General features: G+C 41.8%; 1 protein-coding gene across 12 annotated transcripts in view; it reads right to left on the bottom strand.

Annotated features, from left to right (window-relative positions):
- Cage1 (cancer antigen 1) overlaps nt 1-12854 on the bottom strand; it is a 38259-nt gene extending 25405 nt beyond the window's left edge. For 2 of the 12 annotated variants that reach the window (XM_087590529.1, XM_087590533.1), the window contains exons 1-3: nt 12540-12854; nt 8302-8553; nt 6116-6203 (exon numbers count right to left, since the gene is read on the bottom strand). In XM_087590529.1, the coding sequence (XP_087446655.1) occupies nt 6116-6203; nt 8302-8403 (190 nt within the window). In that variant the 5' untranslated portion in view covers nt 8404-8553; nt 12540-12854. Of the gene's footprint in view, nt 1-6115; nt 6204-8284; nt 8554-12508 lie in introns of all 12 variants that reach the window. The other 10 variants (XM_087590535.1, XM_087590538.1, XM_087590532.1 and 7 more) reach the window with 9 other exon arrangements.
- Between the last annotated feature and the right edge of the window lie 50 nt (nt 12855-12904).

The raw sequence follows: 12904 nt of genomic DNA, 5'->3' as shown, positions 1-12904 counted from the left end.
AGGTCAAGGAACATATAGAGGTAGACTTATCAGAATTACACCAGACTTCTCACCAGAGACTATGAAAGCCAGAAGATCTTGGACAGATGTCATACAGACCCTAAGAAAACACAAATGCCAGCCCAGGTTACTGTATCCAGCAAAACTCTCAATTAACATAGAAGGAGAAACCAAGATATTCCACGACAAAACCAAATTTACACAATATCTTTCTACAAATCCAGCCCTACGAAGGATAATAAATGGTAAAGCCCAACACAAGAAGGCAAGCTACATCCTAGAAAAAGCAAGAAACTAATCGTTTTGGAACAAAACAAACAGAAGACAAGCACACAAACATAATCTCACCTCCAAATACAAAGATAACAAGAAGCAACAATCACTATTCCTTGATATCTCTCAAAATCAATGGACTCAATTCCCCAATAAAAAGACACAGATTAACAAACTGGATATGTAATGAGGACCCAGCATTTTGCTGCCTACAGGAAACACACCTCAGAGACAAAGACAGACACTACCTCAGAGTAAAAGGTTGGAAAACAACTTTCCAAGCAAATGGTCGGAAGAAGCAAGCTGGAGTAGCCATTCTAATATCAAATAAAATCGATTTTCAACCAAAAGTCATCAAAAAAAATAAGGAAAGACACTTCATATTCATCAAAGGAAAAGTCCACCAAAATGAACTCTCAATCCTAAATATCTATGCTCCAAATACAAGGGCAGCTACATACATAAAAGAAACCTTACTAAAACTCAAAGCATACATTGCACCTCACACAATAATAGTAGGAGATTTCAATACCCCACTCTCATCAATGGACAGATCATGGAAACAAATTAAACGGAGACATAGACAGACTAAGAGAAGTCATAAACCAAATGGACTTAACAGATATTTATAGAACATTCTATCCTAAAACAAAAGGATATACTTTCCTTCTTCTCACCACCTCATGGTACTTTCTTCAAAACTGACCATATAATAGGGCACAAAACAGGCCTCAACAGATACAGAAAGACAGAAATAATCCCATGTGTCCTATCAGACCACCACGGGTTAAAGCTGGTCTTCAATAACAATAAGGGAAGAACGCCCACATATACGTGGAAATTGAACAGTGCTCTACTCAATGATAACCTGGTCAAGGAAGAAATAAAGAAATAAATTAAAGACTTCTTATAATTTAATGAAAATGAAAGTACAACATACCCAAACTTATGGGACACAATGAAAGCTGTGCTAAGAGGAAAACTCATAGTTCTGAATGCCTGCAGAAAGAAACAGGAGAGAGTATATATCAGCAGCTTGACAGCACACCTAAAAGCTATAGACAAAAAGAATCAAACACACCCAGGGGGAGTAGAAGGCAGGAAATAATCAAACTCAGAGCTGAAATCAACCGAGTAGAAACAAAAAGGACCATACAAAGAATCAAGAGAACCAAAAGCTGGTTCTTTGTGAAAATGAACAAGATAGATAAACCCTTAGCCAGACTGACGAGAGGACACAGAGAGTGTGTCCAAATTAACAAAATCAGAAATGAAAAGGGAGACATAACAACAGAATCAGAGGAAATTCAAAAAATCATCAGATCCTACTACAAAAGCCTATATTCAACAAAACTTGAAAATCTGGAGGAAATGGACAATTTCCTAGACAGATACCAGGCACCAAAGTTAAATCAGAAACAGATAAACCATTTAAACAACCCCATAATTCCTAAAGAAAGAGAAGAAGTCATTTAAGGTCTCCCAACCAAAAAGAGCCCAGGTCCAGATGGGTTCAGTGCAGAATTCTATCAGACCTTCATAGAGGACCTCATACCAATACTATCCAAACTATTCCACAAAATTGAAACAGATGGAGTGCTATCAAATTCCTTCTATGAAGCCACAATTACTCTTATACCTAAACCACACAAAGACCCAACAAAGAAAAGAACTGCAGACCAATTTCCCTTATGAATATTGACGCAAAAATACTCAATAAAATTCTTGCAAACCGAATCCAAGAACACATCAAAACAATGATCAATCATGATCAAGTAGGCTTCATCCCAGGTATGCAGGGATGGTTTAATATATGGAAAACCATCAATGTAATCCACCATATAAACTAACTGAAAGATAAAGACCACATGATCATTTAATTAGATGCTGAGAAAGCATTTGGCAAAATCCAACACCCCTTCATGATAAAAGTCCTGGAAAGAACAGGAATTCAAGCCTATACCTAAATATAGTAAAAGCCATATACAGCAAACCAGTAGCTAATATTAAACTAAATGGAGAGAAACTTGAAGCAAAACCACTAAAATCTGGGACTAGACAAGGCTGCCCACTCTCTCCCTACTTATTCAATATAGTTCTCGAAGTCCTAGCCAGAGCAATCAGACAACAAAAGGAGGTCAAGGGGATACAGATTGGAAAGGAAGAAGTCAAAATATCACTATTTGCAGATGATATGATAGTATATTTAAGTGATCCCAAAAGTTCCACCAGAGAACTACTAAACCTGATAAACAACTTCAGCAAAGTGGCTGGGTATAAAATTAACTCAAATAAATCAGTAGCCCTCCTCTACACAAAAGAGAACCAAGCAGAGAAAGAAATTAGGGAAACGACACCCTTCATAATAGTCTCAAATAATATAAAATACCTCGGTGTGACTTTAAGCAAGCAAGTGAAAGATCTGTATGATAAGAACTTCAAGCCTCTGAAGAAAGAAATTGAAGAACTCAGAAGATGGAAAGATCTCCCATGCTCATGGACTGGCAGAATTAATATAGTAAAAATGGCCATTTTACCAAAAGCGATCTACAGATTCAATGCAATCCCCATCAAAATACCAATCCAATTCTTCAGAGAGTTAGACAGAACAATTTGCAAATTCATCTGGAATAACAAAAAACCCAGGATAGCTAAAACTATCCTCAACAATAAAAGGACTTCTGGGGGAAACACTATCCCTGAACTCAAGCAGTATTACAGAGCAATAGTGATAAAAAAAAAATGCATGGTATTGGTACAAAGACAGACCAGTGGAATAGAATTGAAGACCCAGAAATGAACCCACACACCTCTATGGTCACTTGATTTTTGACAAAGGAGCCAAAACCATCCAATGGAAAAAAGATAGCATTTTCAGCAAATGGTCCTGGTTCAACTGGTGGTCAGCATGTAGAAAATTGCAGATCAATCCATTCTTATCACCTCTACAAAGCTTAAGTCCAAGTGGATCAAGGACCTCCACATCAAACCAGATACACTCAAACTAATAGAAGAGAAAGTGGGGAAGTATCTCAAACACATGGGCACTGGAGAAAATTTCCTGAACAAAACACCAATGGCTTATGCTCTAAGATCAAAAATCGACAAATGGGATCTCATAAAACCGCAAAGCTTCTGTAAGGCAAAGGACACTGTCGTTAGGCAAAACGGCAAGCAGCAGATTGGGAAAAGATCTCTACCAATCCTACAATGGATAGAAGGCTTATTTCCAAAATATACAAAGAACTCAGGAAGTTAGACCGTAGGGAGACAAATAACCCTATTAAAAATGGGGTTCAGAGCTAAACAAAGAATTCACAGCTGAGGAATGCGGAATGGCTGAGAAGCACCTAAAGAAATGTTCAACATCTTTAGTCATAAGGGAAATGCAAATCAAAACAACCCGGAGATTTCACCTTACACCAGTGAGAATGGCTAAGATCAAAAACTCAGGTGACAGCAAATGCTGGTGAGGATGTGGAGAAAGAGGAACACTCCTCCATTGTTGGTGGGATTGCAGACTGGTACAACCATTCTGGAAATCAGTCTGGAGGATCCTCAGAAAATTGGGCATTGCACTACCTGAGGACCCAGCTATACCTCTCTTGGGCATATACCCACAAGATGCCCCAACATATAAAAAAGACACGTGCTCCACTATGTTCATAGAAGCCTTATTTATAATAGCCAGAAGCTGGAAAGAACCCAGATGCCCTTCAACAGAGGAATGGATACAGAAAATGTGGTACATCTACACAATGGAGTACTACTCAGCTATCAAAAACAATGACTTTATGAAATTCATAGGCAAATGAATGGAACTGGAAAATATTATCCTGAGTGAGGTAACCCAATCACAGAAAAATACTCATGGTATGCACTCATTGATAAGTGGCTATTACCCCAAATGCTCAAATTACCCAAGATGCACAGAACACATGAAACTCAAGAAGGATGACGAAAATGCGGATGCTTTACTCCCTCTTTAAAAGGGGAACAAGAATACCCTTAGGAGAGGATAGGGAGGCAAAGTTTAGAACAGAGACTGAAGGAATGCCCATTCAGAGCCGGCCCCACATGTGGCCCATACATATACAGCCACCAAACTAGATAAGATGGATGAAGCAAAGAGGTGTAGGCTGCAAGGAACCAGATGTAGATCTCTCCTGAGAGACACAGCCAGAATACAGCAAATACATAGGCGAATGCCAGCAGCAAACCACTGATCTGAGAACTGAAGAAATCAGAGAAAGGACTGAAAGAGCTGAAGGGGCTTGAGACCCCATATGAACAACAATGCCAACCAACCAGAGCTCCCAGGGACTAAGCCACTACCCATGGACTGACCCTCGGCTCCAACCTCATAGGTAGCAATGAATAGTCTAGTAAGAGCACCAGTAGAAGGGGAAGTCCTTGGTCCTGCCAAGGCTGGACCCACAGTGAACGTGATTGTTGAGGGGAGGGCGGTAATAGAGGGAGGATGGGGAGGGGTACACCCATATAGAAAGGAAGGGAGAGGGGTTGGGGGATGTTGGCCTGGAAACTGGGAAGGGGAATAACATTTGAAATGTAAATAAGAAATACCCAATTTAATAAAGATGGGAGAAAAAAAAAAGGTAAAGGAGAATTTGCCTCTCATGGGTGACTCACGAGGTTTAACCTCCAGCACGGGAACAGAAAACCCTCCAGTCTTTCTATAATTCCAAATTTTCCTTTTGAGAATCAGCCAGCTGGATACATATAGCTCTCATTCATTGTACTGAAGATTACTTTTAAAAAAGATTTTTACTGACAACCTAACTTGTTCCTAATGTTGCTATGGAAACCACACTGACCTAGACATCCTTGTCAGCGGCATGTCTAATTTGCAGGTATATAGAAATGGAATAGCTGGATTCTACAACACACTCACTTACAGTTTGTTAGATGTTGTGCAATGGCTCTCCTAAGCAGTTGTTATCAACTTCTACTTCTACCAGTAAGGGAAAAATACTATTTTAAGCTGTGTGTGGTTGTGCTTTATGTCCCCTGGGAGATGGGTCTCTGCACCTCTGTCTGGCACTACCTTGATTATATCAACTGTTGATGAAGACCCATCTTAATTCTAGTGAGACCTTTCCCTGGGCAGGGATCTGGGGGCATGTGAAGAAGGAGTGACCTGAGCCCTAAACAGAAAGCATTTATTGCTCTCCTGACTGCAGATGCAAAGTGTCTGCCTCCAGTTCCTGCTTCTTTGAACTTCGCACTGGACCTTGAACTATGCACTAAATAAAACTTTTTCTACTTTAAGTGGCTTTGTCAGGGTTTATTTATTCTTGTTTAAATCTTGGCTGGCCTAGAACCCCTGGGCCTTAGCACAGTATTTTATCACAACAAAAGGAAAAGAAACTGAAATCGGTGGTGTGCAATCCTTACCTATGGAGGTTGAGGGTGGGATTGGGGGTGGGAAGTGACTACTTCCTCCAACAAGGCCACGCCCACTCCAACAAGGCCACACCCACGTCAACAAGGCCACGCCCACCCAAAAAAGATGACACTTAATTGTGTCACATCCTATGTGGGGGACAAATTTCATTCAAGCCACCACATGTGGTTTTGATGTTTGAGAAGACGAATCACAGCTTGTTGATTAAAGATACTTGGCCTTCGTTAAATCAGATCCTTAATGCAAAATGGAAATATAAAAGCACTCTTTATTTTAGAAAAAGAAAACGCTATTGTCTCGTAGGATTACCTGTGGGTTTACTGTAGAACATGTACAAAGCACTTATCTCAGTACCTGGCTAGGGCTATTATCACAGGACACACACTTTGCTGTATATTTCGGCAAAGGGATACTTACCACCTAACAAACTGCCTTCTGTGCTAAGAATATCTTCAGAGGACATGTGTACAGACTCATTTCCCCTTTTTACATTCTTTGTTTCGTTCTGTATAATAATTTAAAAAGCATTATTAGCATTTCAAGAAAGCATCAACTTCCTTTAAAGGAGTACATAATTTGCTATGTAGTTTCTTGGGAGAGTTTGTTTTACAGTACATTTCCTATTGCATATTTAGCTCTCTCTAAATCACCCGTAGACGAGTCACATTAAATGACAAGTAACCTGTTACTTACTGGTGTTTTAAAAATGAGATTATGGGGGTTGGGGATTTAGCTCAGTGGTAGAGCGCTTGCCTAGCAAGCACAAGGCCCTGGGTTCGGTCCCCAGCTCTGGGGAAAAAAAAAAAAAAAAAAAAAAAAAAGGTGCAGTGTATGAAATTTTGGGGTTGGGGATTTAGCTCAGTGGTAGAGCGCTTGCCTAGCAAGCGCAAGGCCTTGGGTTCGGTCCCCAGCTCTGAAAAAAAAAAAAGAAAAAAAGAAAAAAAAAAGAAAAAAAATGAGATTATGTACCTCACTTCACAGGGACAGATGGGGATGTTTATATCTCTTGGTGATAATTTTGGGGGGAGGGTAGCTTTTAGAGACAGGGTTTCACTAGACATTACTTTCAGATTTTCCTGGAACTCATGTGGACCACAGCCTTCCACCACCATCATCCTCCAACACAGGACCCGACAGGTGAGCAGTCATGCCGGGTTGGGTGATTATGCTTTCTCTGTTGCTGTGATCCTGGGACACATCCACATGACATGGGGGGGTGTGGATGTTAGAGGACAGCTCTGGAAGGTGAGTCCGTCCTTCCACCTTGTTTTGAGTAAGGATTGCTCTTGCTGCTTCTGCCAGGCTGAGTACGCCAGGTTACCCTGTCTGTGAGTACAGGACAAGTCTCCCATCTCACAGCAGGGGTGATGGGCTCACAGATGCATGCAACCAGCAAATGTGGCTTTTTTACCTGGGTTTTGGGGAACTGACCTTGGGTCATCAGGTTTGAGTAGTAGTACCTTTAACTGCTAAGTCACCTTGCTAGCCTCGGCTCAGATAATTCTTTAACGTTTATTAAATCTTTTCCAAACAGATATTTGTTGTTATGTTTGCTTTTGTTTCTTTAGTTCACATTGAAGATAAGAGTCCAGTCATGAGGGTACACCTCATTTCCCTGAAGAGTGGTCAGTGCTCTTAACCGCTGAGCCATCTCTCCAGCCTGGATAATTCCTTTAAAATTATATTCATTTTTGTGTGCGTGAGTGTGGACAAGTGTGTGCTGAGGGACTCGTATGACGCTCACAGAACAGCTTGCAGGGATTTGCTTCTCTTCCACTGCTTAGGTCTGGAGACTGAAGTCAGGTCATCGGGCCTGCTTGCAGGTGCCTTGGCCTGCTAAGCCACCTCACTACCCCATTACGGATAATCCTTAAGTATCTTTGTAAATATTGCCTAGAGATAGGCTTTTAAATTATAGTTTTTCTTATATCCCTAACATTAAACAGGTTCTTTAGGAAGCCCTTGCCAGTTTATATTCTGGACCATATGAATTTTCCATTATCTGTCCATTTTTTTTTTTCTTTTCTTTTTTTCGGAGCTGGGGACCGAACCCAGGGCCTTGCGCTTACCACTGAGCTAAATCCCCAACCCTATCTGTCCATTTTTTAAAACCAACTTAATATAGTAAACTTAACACATTTCTACTGTTTTCCTATATTCTTGCTAGCGACTATAAGTGTCAACATTCTTGAAGATCCTGTGACATCATGATCTCTTACAACCTGGGAAAGGTCACTAGGACTTCTCATGAAGACACAGGATGGGTGCTATCAGTGTCACGCATGAGACACAGTGGAAGATACACTAGAGTTGGGGGCCGGCCCTTGTTTGGGCTCTCATCCTGTCTGTGACTGAGCCGTAGCCATGTCTCCTAGCTGCAGGCCTGGAACTTCATGAGCAGAAAGGACCTCTTTTAGAACACCGTCTGTAAAACGATTCCTCCCTTTGCACACTGAGACCAAGAACACTAGTCTGTGTACATGGGCCTTCCTTCTGCACCCACCAGAGATCTTTTATTTTCCCTCATAATTTGAAAAAAATAAATTGTTCATATGAGAGCAATCTAGGCTACGTCTTCAAACTTACTACTGTAGGTTGCACACCTGAAGCAGGTCTGAGGAGGAGAAGCTGGCTTCCAAGCAGAAGGGTGAGTCTGAGTAGAAGTCTTGAGGACCATTAACATTCATTGTTTCTGTTTCTGACATACTTTCTAAATTTTCATGGAAGTGTCCACTTCGAAACGTACAGGATCTCAAGATGAAGGCAATCACTTTCCTTTTTGTTTTGTGCTGCCAGGGATGATGACCAAAACTTCTGAGAATCCGTGTTTCTAACCACTAAATGATGGAAGGCCTCTTTAAAACAAGCGAACAAAAGAGAAAGACACATTTTTAATGTCAATCTGTGTGTGCAAAGAGTTTTCTTACCCCTTTTCATAATAAGAAGGCTAATGAAGGGGCTGGAGAGATAGCTCAGAGGTTAAGAACACTGGCTGCTTTTTCAGAGGACCAGGGTTCAATTCCCAGCACCCACAGGGTGGTTCACAACTGTTTGTAACTCTGGTTCTGGGAGCTACCTCTTCTGGTCATCTTGGCAACCGCATACATATGGTGTGCAGACATATACATATGAGTTTTTAAAAAATAAAGTTCACTACACTAGATTTTAAGTGCCATTTTCCAACTTGGTATCACAGTGAATAGTGATTTGGCTCAAACCAAACCAACGTGTGTAGCTTCTATCCAATAATGTCCTACAAAGTGTGAACCCTACAAAGCAAAGTAGTCTATTATTTCCGAACTACTATCAGAAACTTTTTTAGTTTTTGCAAGATTTCTGTTTGATGCTATTTTAACACACTAAGTCAAAGCCAACATTGTACAGGTTGGTTTAACACCATACCTGTTGGGTTTAAATATGTTTTGTTTTTAAGAGAGGGTCTTTCTCTGTAGCCTGGGCTGCCTTAAGTTCATGGCAATCCTCCTGCCTCAGCCTTCTGACTGCTGGAATTATGAGCTACCACCATGACATTCAGCCTCAGTTTCTGCTTTCGTTTTGGTCTACTTTCACCACGTTGGGCAAAAGTCTGAAAAACTGGAGGCATCACCCACAGCAACTGTCATCCAACTCGGCCTGTTTTTCCTTTATATGTATTTGTCCATAAGCCATGTGTTCATTCCAGCTCCTGTCCTCCCTGATCTGCATTCTTTTCTTTTTAAATTTTATGTATATGAGTACACACACTGTCACTGTCTCCAGACACACCAGAAAAGGGCATTGGATCCTATTACAGATGGATATGAGCCACCATTTGCTACTGGGAATTGAACTCAGGACCTCTGGAAGAGCAGTTGGCGCTCTTAACCACTGAGCCATCTCTCCAGCCCTGATTTTTATCCTTATACCCATCTGTCAGGAGATAGGATACACAGGTCCAACTGTAGAATCCAAATTCTTCTGTTTGTCCTTGAGGCATTTCATACTCTACATCCACATTATTTACCCAATACCACTCCGTTCAAAGGCATCCCTGCCATCTGCCTGAGCCTGGGGCTTATGGCTCGTACTTCTGGTTCACAGTTCATCACTGAGGCAACTCAGGGCAGAAACTCACGCAGGAACGGGAAGGACCATCGCTTATTGGTTTGCTCATTTACCTTTTATAAAAACAAACAAACAAAACCCACCCAAGCTCACCAACCCAGGAATGGCCCAGACCACAGTGGGCTGGACCCTTCAACAACAATCTGTAATAAAGAAAATGCCCCACAGAAATGGCCACAGGTGGAGGCCACCCCCCAGTCGAGCTTTTCTTTTCCTGGGTGACTCAAAGAGTTTGCGTGAAGCTGACAAAACCCAGGGCAACCTCTGCCTAGCTCTACATTCTCTGCGATGTTATATTTGCATTGTTGTCATAACTCACACTGTTTACTGTTTAGTCTTAACCACGACTGACTGCAAGGGTGTTCCCATGTGCACATTATCATCGTCCGGCAAGGAGTCTATATAGTCTTTCAATACTTCAAACTGCACACAGGCCAGTGCTGTCCTATGTTGGTTCTCTCATTTCTTGGGCCTCGCTTTCTAATTAATTTAGTTTTGTGTATGTATTTGCATGTCTGTGCTTGTGATTCAAGGTGTCCTTGGAAGCGAGTGGGGTCAGGTCCCCAGGCACAGGAAGAGGGGGGGCCACCTGACCTGGGCATGGGAACCAAGTTCCAGTCCTTTGTAGGAACAGTGTGTACTTTTATCCATCTTTCTAGCCTGATTTTCCTATTAATAGTCCTCTCTTTACATCAAGTGGGATACATTAGTTCAAGGCTTTTAAAACTTTTCCCACTCACTACGTAAAGTTTACATGTGTATAAAGTAGAAATACAAATAAAACACTTACTGATAATAAATTATATAGAGATTTATTTTAAAACAATTCTTTTAATATGCATATAATTTTACCACTTGTTAAATAGGAAAGCAAATTTACATGTTAATTAGATGTGTTTATCTGACATAATACCATGCAAAGATATACTACTTTGATATTTATATGCCAAGAAGTTCAATCAGGAAAATATTAAGTCTGCCTTCTGTAATAAAATGATTATTTCTATAAGACCAGAAAACTGCAGTGTACAGTAAAAACACTGCAGTTCATAATGAGAAGTCCCAAAACCTTGGGAATAAAATTTTCATTCCCTGGACAGCAGGCTGGGTTCCTTAGGAGCCACTGACAACAGGCCTTTAGTCGATGAGCCCTGACTTAGGGAGATCCGTCTGGGCCACCTAGCTGGAGGAGATAACAAGGCCAGAACAGAGCTGGTTTCTAAAATTCTTCAAGGTCTCACCAATTACAATGAAACTAACAACCAAACAAAATTGGACTGATGTCACTGCTTTGCCCTCTACCAATCACATTAGAGGTAACCTAATCCTTTTGGAAAATTCTCTTAGTCCTTCATAAAAGGGGTCCACGAACCCCTCAGGTGGTCGCTGTTCTGATAGTTGGCCCCTGAATGCTGGTCATTTCTGCAGTAAACACTGTTTGCCTTTGCATACTGTTTTGAGTCTGGGGTCTCCCTTCAGTTATTCTTGGACCCTAACAGGAACATATAAGTGTCCAATCTGAACAGAGATATTTCGGGCCGTTTGTTACTGTGGGTTGGTATAGTGGTGAGAACAGTGGAAGTTGTGTGAGGTTATCATGGGTGAACATTATCAGGCATTTGTCAGATTCATCCCACAATTTAAATTATGAATCAAGTTTTGGGTGTGGAGAATTTATGACTCCCCCACCCTACCCCATCATGGGGCCATGATCCTCAGTTAAGAAGGGGCTACACAGTTAAACGCTGGTTGAAAATACCTGGCATTCTAGTGACATTATCAAATTGTCTCAGTCTACTCTTAGTACCTGTCTGCCCGGATGACTTTGTTAGATTACTTAATTTACTGAAGTTTTCAAATCGATGTCATCACTTGGTAAAGTGTAAAAAAACCAAGTAGGCCAAGGAAGCTAGGCGGGGCTCCTGGAGGATTCAACCTTAGGCTCATCTTTCCCATCCTACAAATAAAGGCTACCTGTGGGATGACAGGCATGTGGAAAGCCTTAAATCACTTTCCAAATGCGAAATGTTTTTCTTTTCCATGGGCCTGTGACTTGCAATTACACTTTAAAAAATGTATGTGTGTGCAGGAACCTCTGGAATTGGAGTTATAGTAGTTGTGAGTAGTCTGTGTGTGTGTGTGTGTGTGTGTGTGTGTGTGAGAGAGAGAGAGAGAGAGAGAGAGAGAGAGACTTCCTTTTTCGTTTTCATCTTTCACTTTGGTGTGCCTGGCGATTTTTAGACTTTTGTTTGTTTTACAAGAAAGGGTTTCTCTGTGTAGCTCTGGCTCTCCTGGAACAAGCTTTCTAATCCGGGCTGGTCTTGAACTCACAAAGATTCGCCTGTCTCTGCCTCCCAAGTGCTAGGAAAAAAGGTGTGCACCACCACCACCACCACCACCACCAGGCATGAGTTAAAGCCGGTTTAAGATAATAAGGGCTTGTGAGATGGCTTAACAGGGAAACGCGTGGAAGACCAGAGTCGGTTTCCGGAGCCCAAGGTGGGAGGAGTAAACTCTCAAGTTATTCTCTGAACTTCACTCATACGCATGCATACACACGCGCGCTCTAGATAATACTTGACACTTTAACATTTAAAAAACAGGCAGAAAGAGGTATGACGAGAGTTCCTGCCAGACGCAGAAATTTGAATTTCCCAACTTTAAAAAAACAACCACTTGTCTCATTTGCATCTTAAAACAACGCACCAACGTTTCTAGAGAGCAAAAGTGTGCTCACTTCCATGATCCATAGAGCTTCTGTGACTCAGGCTAAGGATTCCGGGTTTCCTCCCAGCCCACCGACTCTGCGGGAGGGAGAACACCTTCCAACCGTCCCCACCGAGGGCACCAACTGGTGCGTCGCAGAGCGCTCGAACGTCCCAGTGTGACGTCCTCTGGAGTGCACAGGAGTCCAGATGAAGGAGGTCAGAGGACGCAAGTCTTTCGGAGCAGTCAGGGAATAACAGGCTGGCTTTCTACGACGGGAAACGCCGTGGTGGAGCAAGAACCATAGCAACGCGTGCTACACATCCCACTCCATAAACAATGCACCACGCCCACTTCACTTCGCGGATTGGTCTTTCCCGGCCACCGTAACGCGCA

The sequence above is a fragment of the Rattus norvegicus genome, chromosome 17 (assembly GCF_021556685.1).
Source record: "Rattus norvegicus strain SHRSP/BbbUtx chromosome 17, alternate assembly SHRSP_T2T, whole genome shotgun sequence".
NCBI classification, from domain to species: domain Eukaryota; kingdom Metazoa; phylum Chordata; class Mammalia; order Rodentia; family Muridae; genus Rattus; species Rattus norvegicus.
Note: the sequence above shows the minus strand (reverse complement) of the source record. Positions and strands in the feature narration are given on the sequence as shown.